Below are 24195 nucleotides of genomic sequence, written 5' to 3'. Positions count from 1 at the left end.
TTTAAGATTCATTATATAATGTAAGGTAAGCTCAATGACACAACAACATAGAGTTAAACTGTTGTTGCTGGGCAGGAGTCTTGACCAATCACAGCCAGCCTCACACACAACAAGAGTTTTGACCAATCACAGCCAGCCTCACACACAGCCTGTGTGAGAAATTCCCCTAGCAGGAGCTGCTAGAATCATTACACCAGAGTAGAGGAGCTGAACAGACATTCGCTCCACTAAGAACTGTGTTTTATTGAAGCAGAGAGGCAAAAATAGGTATTTAGAACAGTTATATAATGTTCATATTGTTAGTATTGGGATTAGAACTGTATACTAAACCAGTTATATGTGTGTTTACTTACAGTTCCACCAAATTGCGACCAAATTCCATACAAATTCCAAACAATCAAACAAATTGCATACAAATGTGAACTGATTATACCAGATCATAAGCAATTGTATAGAGCAAACTGCAAACTAAGAAGAGCAAGTGAACTATAAGTTAGACCTCAGTTATATCTCTCAGAGAGATCATAAAGTGCTTAAACAATTTAAAGTGAGAGTACAGAAACTGGAGAGAGAAATATATCCACCATTTTATGTTGAATGACAAGATTGAACAGTTGAACCACCATCTTATGCATACTGCCATTATGCATAAGTGTTTTGTACATGGACTATCTGCTGCAAAGGCGGCAGTGTTATATATGAAGAAAAGTTGAAGTTAATAAAGTAACAGACAATCTGGTTGGACTAAAAAAGTTAGAGATATCAAAATTCTTCTAATGCCATAGCGCAAAAGGCACTTCATAGTGCTGCCCCTGCCACAACAAGTTCTTTTCTGTCAGGTGATTGTCAAATTTTTGGGGCCTGTACTCCAGTGGCCTATGCAGTGTCCCACTCGTGATCGTGGGCACTGCAAACTAGTTTTATTGTGTTTTATTGTCATATATTATGTCTATATGCTGTACTTCATCTCATGTCCTATTCTTCCATGTCACTATGTGATTTTATGTGTAAGATCCTTTATACAGGCCTAGTTAGGGTGCACTACACTAGTTTATCCACTAGATGGGGCAGTGTTACAGTGTATATATAGCTTAGCTCAGGCCTAGTTAGCCAGTGTCTAGTGAAGTTTAGTCAGTGAGCAGCCATGATGTAGCTGCCTGCTTGAGGGAGGCCTCCTGCCTCTTTGCTCTCTCCCTGTTGGCTCCACAGTCCAGGGTTAAAGCCTTCAAGATTCAGCCTAGAGGTGAGAAATCTACTTCTATAGCTCGCTCCTCCGGGGTGACCAGTGACAAGCTGCAAACAGCAAGTATTCAAGGGGATTAGTGTATTTTATTCAAGTCAAAGGATAGCAAATGGCCGTACTCAAAGGCTTCCCAGGCACCTTTGCAATTAGGTGTAGGACACAGCTTCCGGCATCCACACCTCCAGTTTAAATCCTGAGGACAGTTAAATCCAACTGTCAGAAAAGCACTGGAAATAGTGGTTCAAGGATTCTGAAAACCACCTTTAATTCAGGTTGGAATAAGGCGAACCACCAGAGAATTCCTATGCTGTTCTCCTCATCACTTGTGCAGGCCTGCCCAGGGGCGACATAACCGTGAGTAACCAGAACTGTATTTACCTTGGCCCATCTAATGCTCACACCGTGACCTCACATATAATTCCCCTGTCGGTCTGGCATACTGCACCTACAGTAACATTTTTATCCAGTGACCGCCTAATGTTCCTCCAGCCACATAATCACACCTTCTTTTCTGTCAGGTGAATGCCTAATTTTTTGGGCCTGTACTCCAGTGGCCTACAGTAAAAATTTTATTCAGTGACAGCCTAATATACCACCAGCCCCATAATCACAAGATCTTTTCTGTCAGGTGAATGCCAAATTTTTGGGGACTGTACTCCCGTGGCCTAAATAAGTTTTCTAGGCTCCAGCAGGCCACATTTTTGAGAGTTTCCCTTTAAGATGCATAAAAATGGCCCCTGTTTAAAATACATATTTTTTGTGGGAATTTTTTGCCAATGATCCCCCTCTGGTATGTCACTGTCCATGTTGTGGGACTATTTGTGCACTTCTAGTAAGTATTTGGTGGCTGCAAATATGACCTGAAGGTTTTTAAGGTTCGTCTGCCATTAAACTCAATGGGGCCCACCGCGAACGCGCGGTTCGCGAACATTTGATCGCAACGCGCATTCGCCAATCGTCCAGGCCAATATTCATCCATCACTATTCAGGATTATAATCCCTGACAAGCAGAGCAGAGAGGAGGATGAGGCAGCTCTTTATCTAAGTGTTGTAAAGTAACTTGTCTCCTGTGTGATTAGGACAGATTCTGTGTGTGCTAATAGGACGGCGGCCATTTTATTTCTCCTAATAATTGCTCCCTAGACAAATCGAACCATTATAGCTATTGAAATGTATTTGGGAATATATTTATACTAAAGTAATATTTAAGTATTTTCATTTTCTTAATTCCTGGAGAACCCCTTTAAGTTTAAGATAAAGATTAAAATCCAGCATGTTACATGTTCAGTATATGACAATACATAGAGAACATATTGGCCGACATTTACTAATCCTGACTAATGTGTAAACAAATTACATAAATGTAGGAAGTGTGAAAATGGTCCAAATTTATCACAGTGCCCAATATTGAATGATAATGTTTCAGACTATCTAGTCTACACCACCTTTTAGTTGGTTTAGCTTTGGATGAAAATGTGTCCACATGCTGTGAAAATCTGTCATAATGCTCCAAAATTTGGTCCACTAAAAACTTTAGACCAACTGTAACTTGTTCTAATCTGCGGCACTACAGTATATGCACCAGAATTGTGGAAGTAGACAGAAGCTGGCCATTGTCCACTTTTTAGTTTAAAAGCAAGAGATGTAGAAGATATCAGAAGAAGTAATTCTCTATGGTGCATGTAATAATAACTATGTATAAATGTGGTGCACTAGAATATTGGCTGAAACTATGTCAAGAAAGTGATGCACTTATCATAGCAAATGTGAGTCATTGTGTGACTACAGCTCCTTGTGTACTTGGCTTAAGGTCAGTCAAAATCTAAAAAAATATACAGATTACCAGTATAAGTGCACATCATACATCACTATTATACCAGTACAATGTAAATGAAGGCACTAAACGGGCAGCATGGCTGCTCAGTGGTTAGCATTGGTGCCTTGAATCTGATCAAGAACAACATCTGCATGGCGTTTGTATGTTCTTCCCATGTTTGTGTGGGTTTCCTCCAAGTACCCCAGTTTCCTTCCACACTACGAAGCTATACTAATTGGGAACTTGTAGATTATGAGCCCCACTAAGGACAGAAAGTGATTATGATGTCTGTAAAGTGCTGTGTAATATGTCAGCGCTATATACTGTAAGTGAGTAAAAATAAAGAGTGAATAATCTAGATATGATATGCTGCCCCTGGTGGTGAGCATTGGTTAGTCAATAGGAAAGCTAGGGATTAATTCATTCAGTACCAGCGCCATAAATGTACGGCTCTGGCTACTGTGGCTTAAATACCAGCGCCGTAGTACTACGGAGTGCTGATCGAGAGGGTGCAGGAGCTGCCGGAGACCGGCAGTGACTGATAGCCGGACCCCTGCTGTATGCGACCGCATGGGTGAAAACACCAATGTCGGCACATTAACCCTAGATGTGCTGCAGTCAGCGCTGACCGCAGCACGTGCAATGTGTGGAGAGGGAGGGAGCACCCATTGGGTCTCCGCACTGCTGTGACGGGGACCCGATGGCTTGGACTTCAGCCTGATGCCTTCTTTAGGCATCGTGGCTGCCTTCCATGTCAGCCTGTGAGACCTAGGCCCCCTGGACAGGCAAGCAGGCTGAGGTGTATTACAGTGTTTATACACTAACAGCCAATGCATTGCAATACAGGGGATCATACCCACAAAAGTTGAAGTCCCAGAATGGGACAAAAAAAAAAGTGAAAAAAAAAAAATTTTTGACAAAAAAAAATTATGTTTCAAGTAAAAAAAAAAAAAGCGTCCTTTTCCCAAGATAAAGTAAAAAAAAATAGTTAAAAAATAGTGAAAAAAAGAAAAGTAGAAATATTAGGTATCGTCACGTCCGTATCGACTGGCTATATAAAAAAAATAGCACACGATCCACCCCTTCAGGTGAACGCTGTAAAAAAAAAAAAATTGGGCCAAAAAAGCCATTTTCTGGACACCATGCCTCACAAAAAGTGTAATACCAAGTTATCAAAAAGTCTTATGTACCCCAAAATGGTACTAATCAAACCATCATCTCATTCTGCAAAAAAAAGAGCCCCTACCTAAGACAATCGCCCAAAAAAATAAAAAATTAATTTGGCTCTCAGAAAATGACAACACAAAAACAAGATTTTATTCTTTTTAAAAAGGCTTTCACTGTGTAAAACTTGAAAAAAATAAAAAATAAAATAGACACATTGGGTATTGCTGCATCCGTAACAACCTGCTCTATAAAAATATCACATGAGATGGCCCCTCAGGTGAATGCTATAAAAAATAAAATAAAACAAAAAAACCGATGCCAAAATATGACTCACAAAAAGTGTAATACCAAGCAATCAAAAAGTCTCATGTACCCCAAAATGGTACCAATGTAAATATCACCTCATCCCGCAAAAAATTAGCCCCCACATCAGACAATCTCTCAAAAAATGAACACCAATAGCACCCATAAACCAATCCATCAAAATCTGCGCTGCAAAAGCCTTATGGTGCTCCTTCTATTCTGAATCCTGCCATGTGCCCCTACAGCAGTTTTTCCACCACATATGGGGTGTTGACGTATTCAGCAGAAAATGGGTAACAAATTATGGGGTGCTTTTTCTCCTGTTACCCCTTGTGAAAATGAAAAATTTGGGGCTAAAGCAACATTTTATTGGAAGAAATTTAACTTTTCATTTTCACAGTCAAGTGTTTCCAAATTCCGTAAAATGCTTAGGGGGTCAAAGTGCTCAGTAGCCCCCAATATATTCTTTAAGGGGTGTAGTTTCCACAATGGGGTACATTTTTTAGGGTTTCCACTGTAGGGATACGTCAGGTTCTCTTCAAAAACAAAATGGTGCCTAAAAACAATTCTAGCGAAACCTGCCTCCAAAATCCATATGGCGCTGCTTTTACTTTGGACCACTGCCATATTCCCATAAAGCAGTTTACTGCCACATATGGGGTATTTCTGTAAACTGCAGAATCAGAGTAATATATATTGAGGTTTATTTTGCTGTTAACCCTTGCTGTGTTTCAAGAAAAATTGATTAACATAAAAAATATACCAAAAAAGTGAAATTTTTTAATTTCACCTCCGTTTTCCTTTAATTCTTGTGGAACACCTCAAGGGTTAACAAAGTTTGTAACTTTAGTTTTGAATAATTTGAGGGGTGTCGTTTCTAAAATGGGGTTATTTATGGGTGGTTTCCATTATGTATGCCCCTCAAAATCCCTTTATAAATGAATTGGTGCTTAAAAAAATGGTTTTGGAAATTTTGGTGAAAATTCTAAAAGTCTAACATCCTAAAAAAATAAAATGACATTTACAAAATTATGCCAACATAAAGCAGACATATAGGGAATGTTGATTGATAACTATTTTATGAGGCATTACTATCTGTCTTAAAAGTAGAGAAATAAAAATTTAGAAAATTGAGAATTTTTCCAAATTTTTGTTAAATTTTTTAGTATTTTATAAATAAAGGTGAAATATATTGACTCAAATTTATCACTGTCATGAAGTACAATGTGTCACGAGAAAACAATCTCCGAATGATTTGGATAAGTAAATGCTTTCGAAAGTTATTACCACATAAAGTGACACATGTCAGATTTGCAAAAATCGGTGAAAAGGTTGAGGTTGAGTGAATTGATTTGTAATCAACTGGATTTTTGATGAATTTCACTACAATATGTCTATCAAACAAATCCAAGCTTTTCTGATTCGCTCAGGATGAATCAGGTAATATGGCACACAGCACCATTTTACTGTCCATGTTGACAGGCAAAAACACGAAGGAGTTTGAAGAATGATGGTCACCTGACTGGGAGGAAGTGGGAGGGCTTGCCTTGATTGGTACAGAGTCTGACAGACAGACAGGATCAGCCAATCAGTGATGCAGCAGAACACCATTCTCCATTGTACTTGAGATCTGGAAGGATGATGTGCTGTGGCTCTGTCTGATAAAAATGTCTGCAGACATATGTCACTTATTTACTGTGCAAGGGATAGTATGAAAAAGCGTATAGGAAGGGAATAGGCAATATGGTTGTGAATTTATGGTATATTAATGAGTTTAATCAGGGAGAGTGAGAAAGTGAGACTGGTCACTTTGAGGTGTAGGTTTATATGCTACAGATACAGATATTACTGTGGTCTTCATATTATATTTTATACATAATTAATCAGAGGAATGAGATGATCACTAATTACTATGTCTGCCCTGTATATACAGTACAGACCAAAAGTTTGGACACACCTTCTCATTCAAAGAGTTTTCTTTATTTTCATGACTATGAAAATTGTAGATTCACACTGAAGGCATCAAAACTATGAATTAACACATGTGGAATTATATACATAACAAACAAGTGTGAAACAACAGAAAATATGTCATATTCTAGGTTCTTCAAAGTAGCCACCTTTTGCTTTGATTACTGCGTTGCACACTCTTGGCATTCTCTTGATGAGCTTCAAGAGGTTGTCCCCTGAAATGGTTTTCCCTTCACAGTTTTGCCCTGTCAGGTTTAATAAGTGGGATTTCTTGCCTTATAAATGGGGTTGGGACCATCAGTGGCGTTGAGGAGAAGTCAGGTGGATACACAGCTGATAGTCCTACCGAATAGACTGTTAGAATTTGTATTATGGCAAGAAAAAAGCAGCTAAGTAAAGAAAAACGAGTGGCCATCATTACTTTAAGAAATGAAGGTCAGTCAGTCGGCCGAAAAGTTGCGAAAACTTTGAAAGTAAGGGCTATTTGACCATGAAGGAGAGTGATGGGGTGCTGCGCCAGATGACTTGGCCTCCACAGTCACCGGACCTGAACCCAATCGAGATGGTTTGGGGTGAGCTGGACCGCAGAGTGAAGGCAAAAGGGCCAAAAAATGCTAAGCATCTCTGGGAACTCCTTCAAGACTGTTGGAAGACCATTTCAGGGGACTACCTCTTGAAGCTCATTAAGAGAATGCCAAGAGTGTGCAAAGCAGTAATCAAAGCAAAAGGTGGCTACTTTGAAGAACCTAGAATATGACATATTTTCAGTTGTTTCATACTTGTTTGCTATGTATATAATTCCACATGTGTTAATTCATAGTTTTGATGCCTTCATAGTCATGAAAATAAAGAAAACTCTTTGAAAGAGAAGGTGTGTCCAAACTTTTGGTCTGTACTGTACCTGTGTGTGTTCACTCCCGAATTGTGTGATAAAGGCCCAGGATGGCGGCTGAAATGTTACACTGGACATTTGGGTGAAGACATTTTACATATTGGAGTGCTGCCAGATTTGGTATTATCTTACAATTGAAGGTCTGAGCCGTACCTCTTGTGCTTTTTATGTTGCTGTTCTTTCTCTTCCCCCTGTTTTGTCAAGGTCCATGAAGGGGCTAAGGGGTTTTGGGGTTACTATCTCTCCTTGTGGAGTGTGCAACCTATTAGACATATGGAAATGATAGAGCCTTCCCCACTCAGGCTCCCCAACTATTAGCCAGCTCCTCTGGGGGACATTGCAATGGCCTCCCATGTAATACCACATTTCCTGCTGTGGACACGAAGGTGGAAATGTCTCACCAGATGTGACTTTCATGAGACAAGTCTTTCACCGGTAACAAAAGGAAATTTACATAAGAAGAGAAATTATAAACCACTGATCACTCTGATAGTTTTCTTCTTCTTCTGCTGTGTATGAAGCTTTATTTTAGAGATATAATGGGGGATGAGGAAGGAGGTTTTTGTACGGCTCTGTATCACTGTGTGAGAGGAGTGCTCAAACCCTGCTGACAGTAATAATGTCCTGCATCGTCTTCTGTCACTCCTCTGATTGTCATAGTGAAATCTGTTCCTCTTCCAGATCCAGTGAACCGGTTTGGGACTCCTGATTGTCGAGTGCTGGCAAGATACATGAGAAGCGTTGGAGGCTGCCCGGATTTCTGCTGGTACCAGTGTAAATAATTTTTGGAAGTTAAACTGGAATAGACGCTTTTACTGGCTTTACATGACATGGTGACTGTGTCTCCTGGGGACACGGACATATAATCTGGAGTCTGGGTCATCACAATCTCTCCACAGGAAACTAGGAGAAGAAAGAGAAGAGATAATGGTGACAATCATTGACAGGAATGACATGAGCTCCTTCTCCTCTTACTACATGTATACAGTGATGTCCCATGTCTTCTCCTCTATCCACATAGTATAAACCTCACTGGACATTACCTTGTATGTAAAGATACATCACACAGAGCAGAGACCTCAGGGAAACCATCTTCACAGTTCTGGACGCTCACAGACACCGATCATTGGCTTCATGTCTTATTTATATCTCATGAAATCTCCAGGGAATAGTCTGAGACATGATGTCACACAGGAATATGCAAATCTATGCAGACAATGATCTATATACTGGGGCTCAACAATGAGGAAATCCACATAAAGAAATGTTTTTGTTTTTAACCCTTTCCCTGGTCGACTCTGACTACTGCTCCTTATAAGCAGAGGGGTGCTGTGTATAGGCCGAGCCCTGACATCACCGATACTACTTATTATTATTACTCTTAAATGGAATTATAAAATACACTGCAGTTTAGACAGAAGAAAATATAAAAATAAAATCTCAGCATTATTCAGGATAAAAGACACGATAACATTCTGAATATAAGCAGCAACCTGGATGGAAGAGTTCTGGGAGGAGGATATGGGTGGTAATTGTGGCCCTGATAGGTGTAGTAGTGGATTTTGATGGTATTCCTCACTCTTGCGCTCTCTGAGGCTGTGCAGTGCATGGAGGGACACAACCCTTTTTCTCCTGGGAGCACACCCTGAAGTTTGGGAGCAAAGAGAATGGGGGCACAGAGCATGGAGACACAGAACAAGGGGTTATATAGCCTGGAGGCAGAGAACAGTGTGGTTCAAAGCATGGGGGCACCAGCATTGGGGCTGAAAGAATATGGGCACACAGCATGTGGGCACAGGACATGAGATCAGAGAACATGGGAGCACAGAGCATAGGGGCATAAAATATGGGAACATAGAGCATGGGGGTACAGAACATGGGGGTACAGACCATGGGGGCACAGAGCATGTTTTATTATATAAGGGGGCACAGAGCATGTTTTATTATATAAGGGGGCACAGAGCATGTTTTATTATATAAGGGGGCACAGAACATGTATCATTACATAAGGGGACATAATACATGGGGATACAGAGAAAGTGCAGTACTCCAGTGGAAAGGGGTATCTGCAATTGTTTGATAATGTAGTGTATTAGGAAAGCGCAAGGGGCCGTCATTGACGGAAGATATGTGTCACCGAGGTTCCTGGCCTCGGTGAGGTAACAGCCGGTAATTTTAAGTGTCAGCGGCAGCTAGTGCTGACTGACACTATTGATTATTTAGTGTGGCTGTAAAGCCGATCCGGGCCGGCTCTTACTGGGAGCAGCCAAAGTACAGGGTGGGTGGCTGTTCCCCACGTTCCAGGCCGGGTTTTGGTTTGTGATAAAAACCCAGCCAGCAGTCTCAGCTGGGCGGATTATCCTCCATCTGATACTGTAGCTTTGTCAGTCTGGGTGTTGGAGCCTGAGAGTTTGGGCCGGGACTAAGGTCTGCTATATTGTTTGGGGAAAAAGCACGTGGACTTCTGCTTTACCCAAGGATTTATGTGCTGCAGCCTGGTGTGAACAAACACCAGACTCAAGGTGACTGTTTTTCCTTAAAACTGCCTTTTTTGTTGTCACTTTTTCTTATGTGTGAATAAAACACTGCACTGTTTAAGTTAAATATGTTGTCATTGACTCTGTACTGCGTCCGCAAGCCTGTCTACCAGAGCAAATCCCCACAATTGGTGGAGGATGTGGGTAAATGCAGTGAGGCAGGCCTGAAGGCCGAAATCTTTTTGTTGTTCCCCGGCACAAGTGCATGTCCTACATTAGGCCGGCAAGGTTACGACCCGTGTCCCCTGAGAAAATGGAGGCGGTCGTGAAGGCCCTCTTGGAGGCTAACTTGCAGCAGCGGGAGGCTAACAAGCCGCAACAAGAAACTAACCAGCTGCTATTGCAACATGTAATGGCATTGCAGGCGGCAGGAGCGTCCCAGAATGTCCACGATGCCAGAAAACTGTCCGAGCGGCGATTCGAATGATGACCCCCTGGGATGACGTCGAGACCTATCTGGCGGTCTTCGAAAAAGTGGCTGTGAGGTCGTTGCTCCGTTCCTGGCATCTGGTCCCCAGCAAGTATTGCTTGATCTCCCCGATGATCAAGCGGCCGACTACCTGACAGTAAAAGGTGAAATCCTGGCGAGACTCGGGGTGAATGTGTTGGTCCGGGCCCAGAGGGTACATCAGTGGGAATTTAACCCGGCTGAACCCCCCAGACCACAATATTATGATCTGCTGCACCGATTGCAAAAATGGCTGCAGCCTGACATATTGACTCCCACTGCTATGTTGGATCGGCTGTTGGCGGATGTGTTTTGAAGGGCTTTGCCGTACCCTCTCCAGCACTGGATCGGCCAGGTGTCTCTGAATAATGCCTTGGAGATGGTCGACCTGTTGGAGCGCTGTGAGGCCACCAGAATCCTGCAGGGGGGGTTCTTTTGGGAGGGGGCCAGCTAAACCCTGGAAATGTCCACTCCAAACCCGCGGCTGGTGCTAGCCAAACCCGCCCGGGACGTACCAACCCCAGTTTTCTTCCACACTATGAAGCCATTCTAATAGGGATCTTGTAGATTATGAGCCCCACTAAGGACAGAAAGTGATGATGATGTCTGTAAAGTGCTGTGTAATATGTCAGCGCTATATACTGTAAGTGAGTAAAAATAAAGAGTGAATAATCTAGATATAATATGCTGCCACTGGTGGTGAGTACTGGTTAGTCAATAGGAAAGCTGGGGATTAACCCATTCATAAATGTATGGCTCTGGCTACTGTGGCTTAAATACCTGTGCCCGCCCGATCAGCTGCAGGGGACCGGCAGTGACTGATTGCTGGACCCCTGCTGTATGCGGCCGCATGGGTGAAAACACCAATGCCGGCACATTAACCCTAGATGTGCTGCGGTCAGCGCTGACCACAGCACGTGCAATGTGTGGAGAGGTAGGGAGCACCCATTGGGTCCCCGCACTGCTGTGACGGGGACCCGATGGCTTGGACTTCAGCCTGATGCCTTCTTCAGGCATCGTGGCTGCCTTCCATGTCAGCCTGTGAGATCTAGGTCCCCTGGATCTCACAGGCGAGCAGGCTGAGGTGTATTACAGTGTTAATACACTAACAGCCAATGCATTACAATAGAGGGGATCATACCCCCAAAAGTTTAAGTCCCAAAGTGGGACAAAAAATAAAGAGAAAAAAAAAATTTTTTTTACAAAAAAAATTAAAGTTTTAAGCAAAAAAGATAAATGACATATTAGGTATCGCCACGTCCGTATCGACTGGCTATATAAAAATATCACATGATCCACCTCTTCAGGTGAACGCCGTAAAAAAATAAGTAAAAATAGTGCCAAAAAAGCGATTTTCTGGACACCCTGCCTCACAAAAAATGTAATATCAAGCGATCAAAAAGTCTTATGTACCCCAAAATGGTACCAATCAAACCATCATCTCATTCTGCAAAAAAAAGAGTCCCTGCCTAAGACAATCGCCAAAAAAATTAAATATTTGCTCTCAGAAAATGGCAATACAAAATCAAGATTTTATTCTGTTTAACCACTTCAGCCCCCAGTGCTTAAACACCCTGAAAGACCAGGCCACTTTTTACACTTCTGACCTACACTACTTTCACCGTTTATTGCTCGGTCATGCAACTTACCACCCAAATGAATTTTACCTCCTTTTCTTCTCACTAATAGAGCTTTCATTTGGTGGTATTTCATTGCTGCTGACATTTTTACTTTTTTTGTTATTAATCGAAATTTAACGATTTTTTTGCAAAAAAATGACATTTTTCACTTTCAGTTGTAAAATTTTGCAAAAAAAACGACATCCATATAGAAATTTTGCTCTAAATTTATAGTTCTACATGTCTTTGATAAAAAAAAAATGTTTGGGTAAAAAAAAAATGGTTTGGGTAAAAGTTATAGCGTTTACAAACTATGGTACAAAAATGTGAATTTCCGCTTTTTGAAGCAGCTCTGACTTTCTGAGCACCTGTCATGTTTCCTGAGGTTCTACAATGCCCAGACAGTACAAACACCCCACAAATGACCCCATTTCTGAAAGTAGACACCCTAAGGTATTCGCTGATGGGCATAGTGAGTTCATAGAACTTTTTATTTTTTGTCACAAGTTAGCGGAAAATTATGATTTATTTATTTTTATTTTTTTTTCTTACAAAGTCTCATATTCCACTAACTTGTGACAAAAAATAAAAAGTTCTATGAACTCACTATGCCCATCAGCGAATACCTTGGGGTCTCTTCTTTCCAAAATGGGGTCACTTGTGGGGTAGTTATACTGCCCTGGCATTCTAGGGGCCCAAATGTGTGGTAAGGAGTTTGAAATCAAATTCTGTAAAAAATGACCTGTGAAATCCGAAAGGTGCTCTTTGGAATATGGGCCCCTTTGCCCACCTAGGCTGCAAAAAAGTGTCACACATCTGGTATCTCCGTACTCAGGAGAAGGTGGGGAATGTGTTTTGGGGTGTCATTTTATATATAACCATGCTGGGTGAGAGAAATATCTTGGCAAAAGACAACTTTTCCCATTTTTTTATACAAAGTTGTCATTTGACCAAGATATTTCTCTCACCCAGCATGGGTATATGTAAAAAGACACCCCAAAACACATTCCCCACCTTCTCCTGAGTACGGAGATACCAGATGTGTGACACTTTTTTGCAGCCTAGGTGGGCAAAGGGGCCCACATTCCAAAGAGCACCTTTCGGATTTCACTCCTCATTTTTTCCTGAATTTGATTTCAAACTCCTTACCACACATTTGGGCCCCTAGAATACCAGGGCAGTATAACTACCCCACAAGTGACCCCATTTTGGAAAGAAGACACCCCAAGGTATTCCGTGAGGGGCATGGCGAGTTCCTAGAATTTTTTATTTTTTGTCACAAGTTAGTGGAAAATGATGATTTTTTTTTTTTTTTTTTTTCATACAAAGTCTCATATTCCACAAACTTGTGACAAAAAATAAAAACTTCCATGAACTCACTATGCCCATCAGCGAATACCTTGGGGTCTCTTCTTTCCAAAATGGGGTCACTTGTGGGGTAGTTATACTGCCCTGGCATTCTAGGGGCCCAAATGTGTGGTAAGTAGGTAAATGACCTGTGAAATCCGAAAGGTGCTCTTTGGAATGTGGGCCCCTTTGCCCACCTAGGCTGCAAAAAAGTGTCACACATCTGGTATCTCTGTATTCAGGAGAAGTTGAGGAATGTGTTTTGGGGTGTCTTTTTACATATACCCATGCTGGGTGAGATAAATATCTTGGTCAAATGCCAACTTTGTATAAAAAAATGGGAAAAGTTGTCTTTTGCCAAGATATTTCTCTCACCCAGCATGGGTATATGTAAAATGACACCCCAAAACACATTCCCCAACTTCTCCCGATTACGGAGATACCAGATGTGTGACACTTTTTTGCAGCCTAGGTGGGCAAAGGGGCCCATATTCAAAAGAGCACCTTTCGGATTTCACAGGTCATTTTTTACAGAATTTGATTTCAAACTCCTTACCACACATTTGGGCCCCTAGAATGCCAGGGCAGTATAACTACCCCACAAGTGACCCAATTTTGGAAAGAAGAGACCCCAAGGTACTCATGGAACTTTTTATTTTTTGTCACAAGTTAGTGGAATATGAGACTTTGTATGAAAAAAATAAAATAAAAAAAAATAAGCATTTTCCACTAACTTGTGACAAAAAATAAAAAATTCTAGGAACTCGCCATGCCCCTCACGGAATACCTTGGGGTGTCTTCTTTCCAAAATGGGGTCACTTGTGGGGTAGTTATACTGCCCTGGCATTTTCCAGGGGCCCTAATGTGTGGTAAGTAGGTAAATGACCTGTGAAATCCTAAAGGTGCTCTTTGGAATATGGGCCCCTTTGCCCACCTAGGCTGCAAAAAAGTGTCACACATGTGGTATCGCCGTATTCAGGAGAAGTTGGGGAATGTGTTTTGGGGTGTCATTTTACATATACCCATGCTGGGTGAGAGAAATATCTTGGCAAAAGACAACTTTTCCCATTTTTTTTATACAAAGTTGGCATTTGACCAAGATATTTCTCTCACCCAGCATGGGTATATGTAAAATGACACCCCAAAACACATTCCCCAACTTCTCCTGAGTACGGCGATACCAGATGTGTGACACTTTTTTGCAGCCTAGATGCGCAAAGGTGCCCAAATTCCTTTTAGGAGGGCATTTTTAGACATTTGGATACCAGACTTCTTCTCACGCTTTGGGGCCCCTAGAATGCCAGGGCAGTATAAATACCCCACATGTTACCCCATTTTGGAAAGAAGACACCCCAAGGTATTCAATGAGGGGCATGGCGAGTTCATAGAAATTTTTTTTTTTGGCACAAGTTAGCGGAAATTGATATTTTTAATTTTTTTCTCACAAAGTCTCCCGTTCCGCTAACTTGGGACAAAAATTTCAATCTTTCATGGACTCAATATGCCCCTCACGGAATACCTGGGGGTGTCTTCTTTCCGAAATGGGGTCACATGTGGGGTATTTATACTGCCCTGGCATTCTAGGGGCCCTAAAGCGTGAGAAGAAGTCTGGAATATAAATGTCTAAAAAAATTTACGCATTTGGATTCCGTGAGGGGTATGGTGAGTTCATGTGAGATTTTATTTTTTGACACAAGTTAGTGGAATATGAGACTTTGTAAGAAAAAAAAAAAAAATTCCGCTAACTTGGGCCAAAAAAATATCTGAATGGAGCCTTACAGAGGGGTGATCAATGACAGGGGGGTTGATCAATGACAGGGGGGTTGATCAATGACAGGGGGGTTGATCAATGACAGGGGGGTTGATCAATGACAGGGGGGTTGATCAATGACAGGGGGGTGATCAGGGAGTCTATATGGGGTGATCACCACAGTCATTGATCATGCCCCTGTAAGGCTTCATTCAGACGTCCGGATGCGTTTTGCGGATCCGATCCATCTATCAGTGGATCCGTAAAAATCATGCGGACGTCTGAATGGAGCTTTACAGGGGGGTAATCAATGACAGGGGGGTGATCAGGGAGTCTATATGGGGTGATAACCACAGTCATTGATCACGCCCCTGTAAGGCTTCATTCAGACGTCCGGATGCGTTTTGCGGATCGGATCCATCTATCAGTGCATCCGTAAAAATCATGCGGACATCTGAATGGAGCTTTACAGGGGGGTGATCAGGGAGTCTATATGGGGTGATCACCACAGTCATTGATCATGCCCCTGTAAGGCTTCATTCAGACGTCCGGATGCGTTTTGCGGATCGGATCCATCTATCAGTGCATCCGTAAAAATCATGCGGACATCTGAATGGAGCTTTACAGGGGGGTGATCAGGGAGTCTATATGGGGTGATCACCACAGTCATTGATCATGCCCCTGTAAGGCTTCATTCAGACGTCCGGATGCGTTTTGCGGATCCGATCCATCTATCAGTGCATCCGTAAAAATCATGCGGACATCTGAATGGAGCTTTACAGGGGGGTGATCAGGGAGTCTATATGGGGTGATCACCACAGTCATTGATCATGCCCCTGTAAGGCTTCATTCAGACGTCCGGATGCGTTTTGCGGATCGGATCCATCTATCAGTGCATCCGTAAAAATCATGCGGACATCTGAATGGAGCTTTACAGGGGGGTGATCAGGGAGTCTATATGGGGTGATCACCACAGTCATTGATCATGCCCCTGTAAGGCTTCATTCAGACGTCCGGATGCGTTTTGCGGATCGGATCCATCTATCAGTGCATCCGTAAAAATCATGCGGACATCTGAATGGAGCTTTACAGGGGGGTAATCAATGACAGGGGGGTGATCAGGGAGTCTATATGGGGTGATAACCACAGTCATTGATTATGCCCCTGTAAGGCTTCATTCAGACGTCCGGATGCGTTTTGCGGATCCGATCCATCTATCAGTGGATCCGTAAAAATCATGCGGACGTCTGAATGGAGCTTTACAGGGGGGTGATCAATGACAGGGGTGTAATCAATGACAGGGGGGTGATCAGGGAGTCTATATGGGGTGATAACCACAGTCATTGATCACGCCCCTGTAAGGCTTCATTCAGACGTCCGGATGCGTTTTGCGGATCCGATCCATCTATCAGTGGATCCGTAAAAATCATGCGGACATCTGAATGGAGCTTTACAGGGGGGTAATCAATGACAGGGGGGTGATCAATGACAAGGGGGTGATCAGGGAGTCTATATGGGGTGATCAGGGGTGATCAGGGGCTAATAAGGGGTTAATAAGTGACGGGGGGGGGGGGGTGTAGTGTAGTGTAGTGGTGCTTGGTGGGACTTTACTGAGCTGCCTGTGTCCTCTGGTGGTCGATCCAAACAAATGGGACCACCAGAGGACCAGGTAGCAGGTATATTAGACGCTGTTATCAAAACAGCATCTAATATACCTGTTAGGGGTTAAAAAAAACACATCTCCAGCCTGCCAGCGAACGATCGCCGCTGGCAGGCTGGAGATCAACTCTCTTACCTTCCGTTCCTGTGAGCGCGCGCGCCTGTGTGCGCGCTTTCACAGGAAATCTCGGCCATCGCGAGATGACGCATATATGCGTGACTCTGCGCAGGGCTGCCACCTCCGGAACGCGATCCTGCGTTAGGCGGTCCGGAGGTGGTTAAAAAGGCTTTCACTGTGTAAAACTTGAAAAAATATATAGAATAGACACATTGGGTATCGCTGCATCCGTAACAACCTGCACTATAAAAATATCACATGAGATGGCCCCTCAGGTGAATGCTGTAAAATATTAAATAAAACAAAAAAAACTATGCCAATACAGCCATTTTTCGTCACCTTGCCTCACAAAAAGTGTAATACCAAGCGATCAAAAAGTCTCATGTACCCCAAAATGGTACCAATGTAAACATCACCTCATCCCGCAAAAAATAAGCCCCCACATCAGACAATCACTCAAAAAATTAACACCAATGGCACCCATAAACCAATCCATCAAAATCTGCGCTGCAAAAGCTTTATGGTGCTCCTTCTATTCTGAATCCCGCCATGTGCCCCTACAGCAGTTTTTCCACCCCATATGGAGTATTGACGTATTCAGGAGAAAATGGGTAACAAATTATGGGGTGCTTTTTCTCCTGTTACCCCTTGTGAAAAAGAAAAATTTGGGGCTAAAGCAACATTTTATTGGAAGAAATGAAACCTTTCATTTTCACAGTCAAGTGTTTCCAAATTCTGTAAAATGCTTAGGGGGTCAAAGTGCTCAGTAGCCCCCAATATATTCTTTAAGGGGTGCAGTTTCCAAAATGGGGTCACTTTTTGAGGGTTTTCACTGTAGGGATACGTCAGGTTCTCTTTAAATACAAAATGGTGCCTAAAAACAATTCTAGCAAAATCTGCCTCCAAAATCCATATGGCGCTGCTTTCCTTTTGACCACTGCCATATGCCCATAGAGCAGTTTACCGCCACATACAGGGTATTTCTGTAAACTGCAGAATCAGAGTAATGTATTTTGAGGTTTATTTTGCTGTTAACCCTTGCTGTGTGCAAGAAAAAATTTATTAACATAATAAATATACCAAAAAAGTGACATTTTTTAATTTCACCTCCGTTTTCCTTTAATTCTTGTGGAACACCTCAAGGGTTAACAAAGTTTGTAACTTTAGTTTTGAATAATTTGAGGAGTGTAGTTTCTAAAATGGGGTTATTTATGGGTGGTTTCCATTATGTATGCCCCTGAAAATCACTTTATAAATGAATTGGTGCTTACAAAAATGGTTCTGAAAATTTTGGTGAAAATTGAAAAAATCACTTCTAAAATTCTAAGCCATCTAAGTCCTAAAAAAATAAAATGACATTTACAAAATGATGCCAAAATAAAGCAGACATATGGGGAATGTTGATTGATAACTATTTTATGAGGCATTACTGTCTGTCTTAAAAGTAGAGAAATTCTAATTTAGAAAATTGAGAATTTTTCCAAATTTTTGTATTTTTTTTTATTATTTTATAAATAAAGGTGAAATATATTGACTCAAATTTATCACTGTCATAAAGTACGATGTGTCACAAGAAAACAGTCTCTGAATGGTTTGCATAAGTAAAAGCGTTCCAAAGTTATTACCACATAAAGTGACACATGTCAGATTTTCAAAAATCGGTGAAAGGGTTAAAGTTGAGTGAATTGATTTGTAATCAACTGGATTTGTTATGAATTTCACAACAATATGCCTATCAAACAAATCCAAGCTTTTCTGATTCGCTCAGGATGAATCAGGTAATATGGCACGCAGCACCATTTTACTGTCCATGTAAGAAGAAGGATGGTCACCTGACTGGGAGGAAGTGGAAGGGCTTGCCTTGATTGGCTCAGAGGCTGACAGACAGACAGTATCAGCCAATCAGGGATGCAGCAGAACACCATTCTCCATTGTACTTGAGATCTGGAAGGATGATGTGCTGTGGCTCTGTCTGATAAAAAAAAGTTTGCAGACATACAGTCAGATCCATAAATATTGGGACATCGACACAATTCTAACATGTTTGGCTCTATACACCACCACAATGGATTTGAAATGAAACGAACAAGATGTGCTTTAACTGCAGACTGTCAGATTTAATTTGAGGGTATTTACATCCAAATCAGGTAAACAGTGTAGGAATTACAACAGTTTGCATATGTGCCTCCCACTTGTTAAGGGACCAAAAGTAATGGGACCTAATAATAATAATCATAAATCAAACTTTAAATTTTTAATACTTGATTGCAAATCCTTTGCAGTCAATTACAGCCTGGAGTCTAGAACGCATAGACATCCCCAGATGCTGGGTTTTATCCCTCGTGATGCTCTGCCAGGCCTCTACTGCAACTGTCTTCAGTTCCTGCTTGTTCTTGGGGCATTTTCCCTTCAGTTTTGTCTTCAGCAAGTGAAATGCATGATCAATCGGATTCAGGTCAGGTGATTGACTTGGCCATTGCATAACATTCCACATCTTTCCCTTAAAAAATTATTTGGTTGCTACTGCAGTATGCTTTGGGTCATTGTCCATCTGCACTGTAAAGCTCCGTCCAATGAGTTCTGAAGCATTTGGCTGAATATGAGCAGATAATATTGCCCGAAACACTTCAGAAATCATCCTGCTGCTTTTGTCAGCAGTCACATCATCAATAAATACAAGAGAACCAGTTCCATTGGCAGCCATACATGCCCACGCCATGACACCACCACCACCATGCTTCACTGATGAGGTGGTATGCTTAGGATCATGAGCAGTTCCTTTCCTTCTCCATACTCTTCACTTCCCATCACTCTAGTACAAGTTGATTTTGGTCTCATCTGTCCATAGGATGTTGTTCCAGAACTGTGAAGGCTTTTTTAGATGTCGTTTGGCAAACTCTAATCTGGCCTTCCTTCATTTGAGGCTCACCAATGGTTTATATCTTGTGGTGAACCCTCTGTATTCATTCTGGTGATGTCTTCTCTTGATTGTTGACTTTGACACACATACACCTACCTCCTGGAGAGTGTTCTTGATCTGGCCAACTGTTGTGAAGGGTGTTTTCTTCACCAGGGGAATAATTCTTCGGTCATCCACCACAGTTGTTTTCCGTGGTCTTCCGGGTCTTTTGTTGTTGCTGAGCTCACCGGTGCATTTCTTCTTTTTAAGTTCCAAACAGTTGTTTTGGCCAGGCCTAATGTTTTTGCTATCTCTCTGATGGGTTTGTTTTGTTTTTTTCATCCTAATGATGGCTTGCTTCACTGATAGTGACAGCTCTTTGGATCTCATCTTGAGAGACAGCAACAGATTCCAAATGCAAATAGCACACTTGAAAAGAACTCTGGACCTTTTATCTGCTCATTGTAATTGGGATAATGAGGGAATAACACACACCTGGCCATGGAACAGCTGAGAAACCAATTGTCCAATTGCTTTTGGTCCCTTAACAAGTGGGAGGCACATATGCAAACTGTTGTAATTCCTACACCGTTCACCTGATTTGGATGTAAATACCCTCAACTTAAAGCTTACAGTCTGCAGTTAAAGCATATCTTGTTCGTTTCATTTCAAATCTATTGGGGTGGTGTATAGAGCCAAAAATGTTAGAATTGTGTCGGTGTCCCAATATTTATGGACCTGACTGTTTGCCACTTATTTACTGTGCAAGGGATAGTATGAAAAGGCGTATAGGAAGGGAATAGGCAATGTGTTTGTGAATTTATGGTATATTAATGGGTTTAATCAGGGAGAGTGAGAGAGTGAGACTGGTCACTTTGAGGTGTAGGTTTATATGCTACAGATACAGATATTACTGTGGTCTTCATATCATATTTTATACATAATTAATCAGAGGAATGAGATGATCACTAATTACTATGTCTGCCCTGTATATACAGTACAGACCAAAAGTTTGGACACACCTTCTCATTCAAAGAGTTTTCTTTATTTTCATGACTATGAAAATTGTAGATTCACACTGAAGGCATCAGAACTATGAATTAACACATGTGGAATTATATACATAACAAACAAGTGTGAAACAACTGAAAATATGTCATATTCTAGGTTCTTCAAAGTAGCCACCTTTTGCTTTGATTACTGCGTTGCACACTCTTGGCATTCTCTTGCTGAGCTTCAAGAGGTAGTCCCCTGAAATGGTTTTCACTTCACAGGTGTGCCCTGTCAGGTTTAATAAGTGGGATTTCTTGCCTTATAAATGGGGTTGGGTCCATCAGTGGCGTTGAGGAGAAGTCAGGTGGATACACAGCTGATAGTCCTACTGAATAGACTGTTAGAATTTGTATTATGGCAAGAAAAAAGCAGCTAAGTAAAGAAAAACGAGTGGCTATCATTACTTTAAGAAATGAAGGTCAGTCAGTCGGCCAAAAAATTGTGAAAACTTTGAAAGTAAGGCCTATTTGACCATGAAGGAGAGTGATGGGGTGCTGCGCCAGGTGACCTGGCCTCCACAGTCACCGGACCTGAACCCAATCAAGATGGTTTGGGGTGAGCTGGACCGCAGAGTGAAGGCAAAAGGGCCAAAAAATGCTAAACATCTCTGGGAACTCCTTCAAGACTGTTGGAAGACCATTTCAGGGGACTACCTCTTGAAGCTCATCAAGAGAATGCCAAGAGTGTGAAAAGCAGTAATCAAAGCAAAAGGTGGCTACTTTGAAGAACCTAGAATATATGACATATTTTCTGTTGTTTCACACTTGTTTGTTATGTATATAATTCCACATGTGTTAATTCATAGTTTTGATGCCTTCATAGTCATGAAAATAAAGAAAACTATTTGAATGAGAAGGTGTGTCCAAACTTTTGGTCTGTACTGTACCTGTGTGTGTTCACTCCGAATTGTGTGAGAAAGGCCCAGGATGGCGGCAGAAATGTTACACTGAACATTTGGGTGAAGACATTTTACATATTGGAGTGCTGCCAGATTTGATATTATCTTACAATTGAGGGTCTGAGCCGTACCTCTTGTGCTTTTTATGTTGCTGTTCTTTCTCCTCCCCCTGTTTTGTCAGGGAACATGAAGGGGCTAAGGGGTTTTGGGGGTTACTATCTCTCCTTGTGGAGTGTGCAACCTATTAGACATATGGAAATGATAGAGCCTTCCCCACTCAGGCTCCCCAACTATTAGCCAGCTCCTCTGGGGGACATTGCAATGGCCTCCCATGTAATACCACATGTCTCACCAGATGTGACTTTCATGAGACAAGTCTTTAACCGGTAACGAAAGGAAAAGGAAATTTACATAAGAAGAGAAATTATATAAACCACTGATCGCTCTGATGGTTTTCTTCTTCTTCTACTGTGTATGAAGCTTTATTATAGAGATATAATGGGGGATGAGGAAGGAGGTTTTTGTACGGCTCTGTATCACTGTGTGAGAGGATTGCTCAAACCCTGCTGACAGTAATAATGTCCTGTATCGTCTTCTGTCACTCCTCTGATTGTCAGAGTGTAATCTGTTCCAGATCCAGATCCAGGGAATCGGTCTGGGACTCCTGATTTTCGAGTGCTGGCAAGATACATGAGAAGCTTTGGAGGCTGCCCGGATTTCTGCTGGTACCAGTGTAAATAATCTTTGGAATTTCCACTGGAATAGACGCTTTCACTGGCCTTACACAACATGGTGACTGTGTCTCCTGGGGACACGGAGGTATAATCTGGAGTCTGAGTCATCACAATCTCTCCACAGGAAACTAGGAGAAGAGATAATGGTGACAATCATTGACAGGAATGACATGAGCTCCTTCTCCTCTTACTACATGTATACAGTGATGTCCCATGTCTTCTCCTCTACCCACATAGTATAAACCTCACTGGATATTACCTTGTATGTAAAGATACATCACACAGAGCAGAGACCTCAGGGAAACCATCTTCACAGTTCTGGACGCTCACAGACACCGATCATTGGCTTCATGTCTTATTTATATCTCATAAAATTTCCAGGGAATAGTCTGAGACATGATGTCACACAGGAATATGCAAATCTATGCAGACAATGATCTATATACTGGGGCTCAACCTTCAGGAGCTCCATGTAGAAAATGTTTTTTATTTTTTTGTTTGTTAAACCACTTTCAGACCACGCTATTTCCCAGGGGTGGATTGGGAACCTCAAAGTTGCCCTGGAAAAACCTAAAAGCGGTCCCAAAGAATAACTAGAAGGCAGAGGCAACACAAATAGGTAGGTACAACAGAAGTAGGCAGGCCTACAATACAATAGTGCAGCACAAAATACCACTTCAACTGAACCAAGAAAAGGGGCAGGTAGGGAGGAGCCAGGTAGGAAGTGAACGGGGCTGGGTAGTGGGAGGGTCGAGAAGCAGGACATGGGGGCTCAATTCAAATTCTTACTGTGGGACCCAATGATTTTGATGTACGCTCCTGCCATGATCAGTTGTGACCCCAGCATCTGATTTGTCTTTGCCCAGGGGCGCTGCACTCTCAAGGACTGAGCAACTCGCCTGTTATGAAATCACAGGAGCCATTCATTTGCTAAGGCTGTCTAGGGTCTTCTTACGGCTCCAAGGCCTGTAATAGCAAAGTTCCTATCCAGCCCTGCCTGTGATATAAAGGAACATATTCATTCTCCCATAAATGGCAAACCATTGCAGTCTATGGGAAAAGCAATCAGACAATAGCATGTTAAAATCTCCTATGAGGACTTAAAGGTGTTCTGCAGTTCTTTTTTTACTAATAATCTATCCTCTGGATAGATCATCAGCATCTGGGCCCCCCGCTGATCAGCTGTTTGACAAGGCAGCGGTGCTCCAGGAGTGCCACAGCCTTCTCTCTGTTTCCCTCAGGCCCAGTGACGTCACAACTATCATCACTGGCCTGGGTGGGGCTAAGCTCCGTTCAGAATGGGGTTTAGCCACGCCCAGGCCAGTGATACTAGTCATGACATCATTGGGCCTGAGGGAAACTCCTAGAGTGCTGCTGCCTTTTCAAACAACTGATCGGCATTGGTCTCGGCTGTCGGACCCCTGCCGATCACATTCTGATGATCCATCCAGAGGATAGATCATTAGTAAAAAAGAACTGGAGAACTTCTTTAAGTGTAAAAATATATATATATATATTTTTAAAAAAATTATAGAAAGGAAAAGGCAGCTCTCACCTACTCCTCTTTGCCGTTAGCACGGAATCAGCTCCTGGTCTGGACACGGCTGACTTGTAAACTCCAAAATAGAAACGTAAGATCTAGCTCAATCTTGCAGCAAAGAGGAATACTTTATTGAAGTGAAAAAAACTTCCAATACAGGACAGTCCTGTCTATGCATTTCAGACCTTAGGTATCTTAGTC

General features: G+C 42.0%; 2 gene segments (V, D, J or C); both read right to left on the bottom strand.

Moving 5' to 3' along the window:
- Positions 1-7956: 7956 nt before the first annotated feature.
- On the bottom strand, positions 7957-8519 carry LOC120990461. The segment is given in 2 exon segments: positions 7957-8295; positions 8436-8519. Coding segments are annotated over 2 exon segments (375 nt in total).
- Positions 8520-22241: 13722 nt separating this feature from the next.
- Positions 22242-22800, bottom strand: LOC120990460. The segment is given in 2 exon segments: positions 22242-22582; positions 22714-22800. Coding segments are annotated over 2 exon segments (375 nt in total).
- Positions 22801-24195: the final 1395 nt, after the last annotated feature.

The sequence above is a fragment of the Bufo bufo genome, chromosome 2 (assembly GCF_905171765.1).
Source record: "Bufo bufo chromosome 2, aBufBuf1.1, whole genome shotgun sequence".
Lineage (NCBI taxonomy): Eukaryota > Metazoa > Chordata > Amphibia > Anura > Bufonidae > Bufo > Bufo bufo.
Note: the sequence above shows the minus strand (reverse complement) of the source record. Positions and strands in the feature narration are given on the sequence as shown.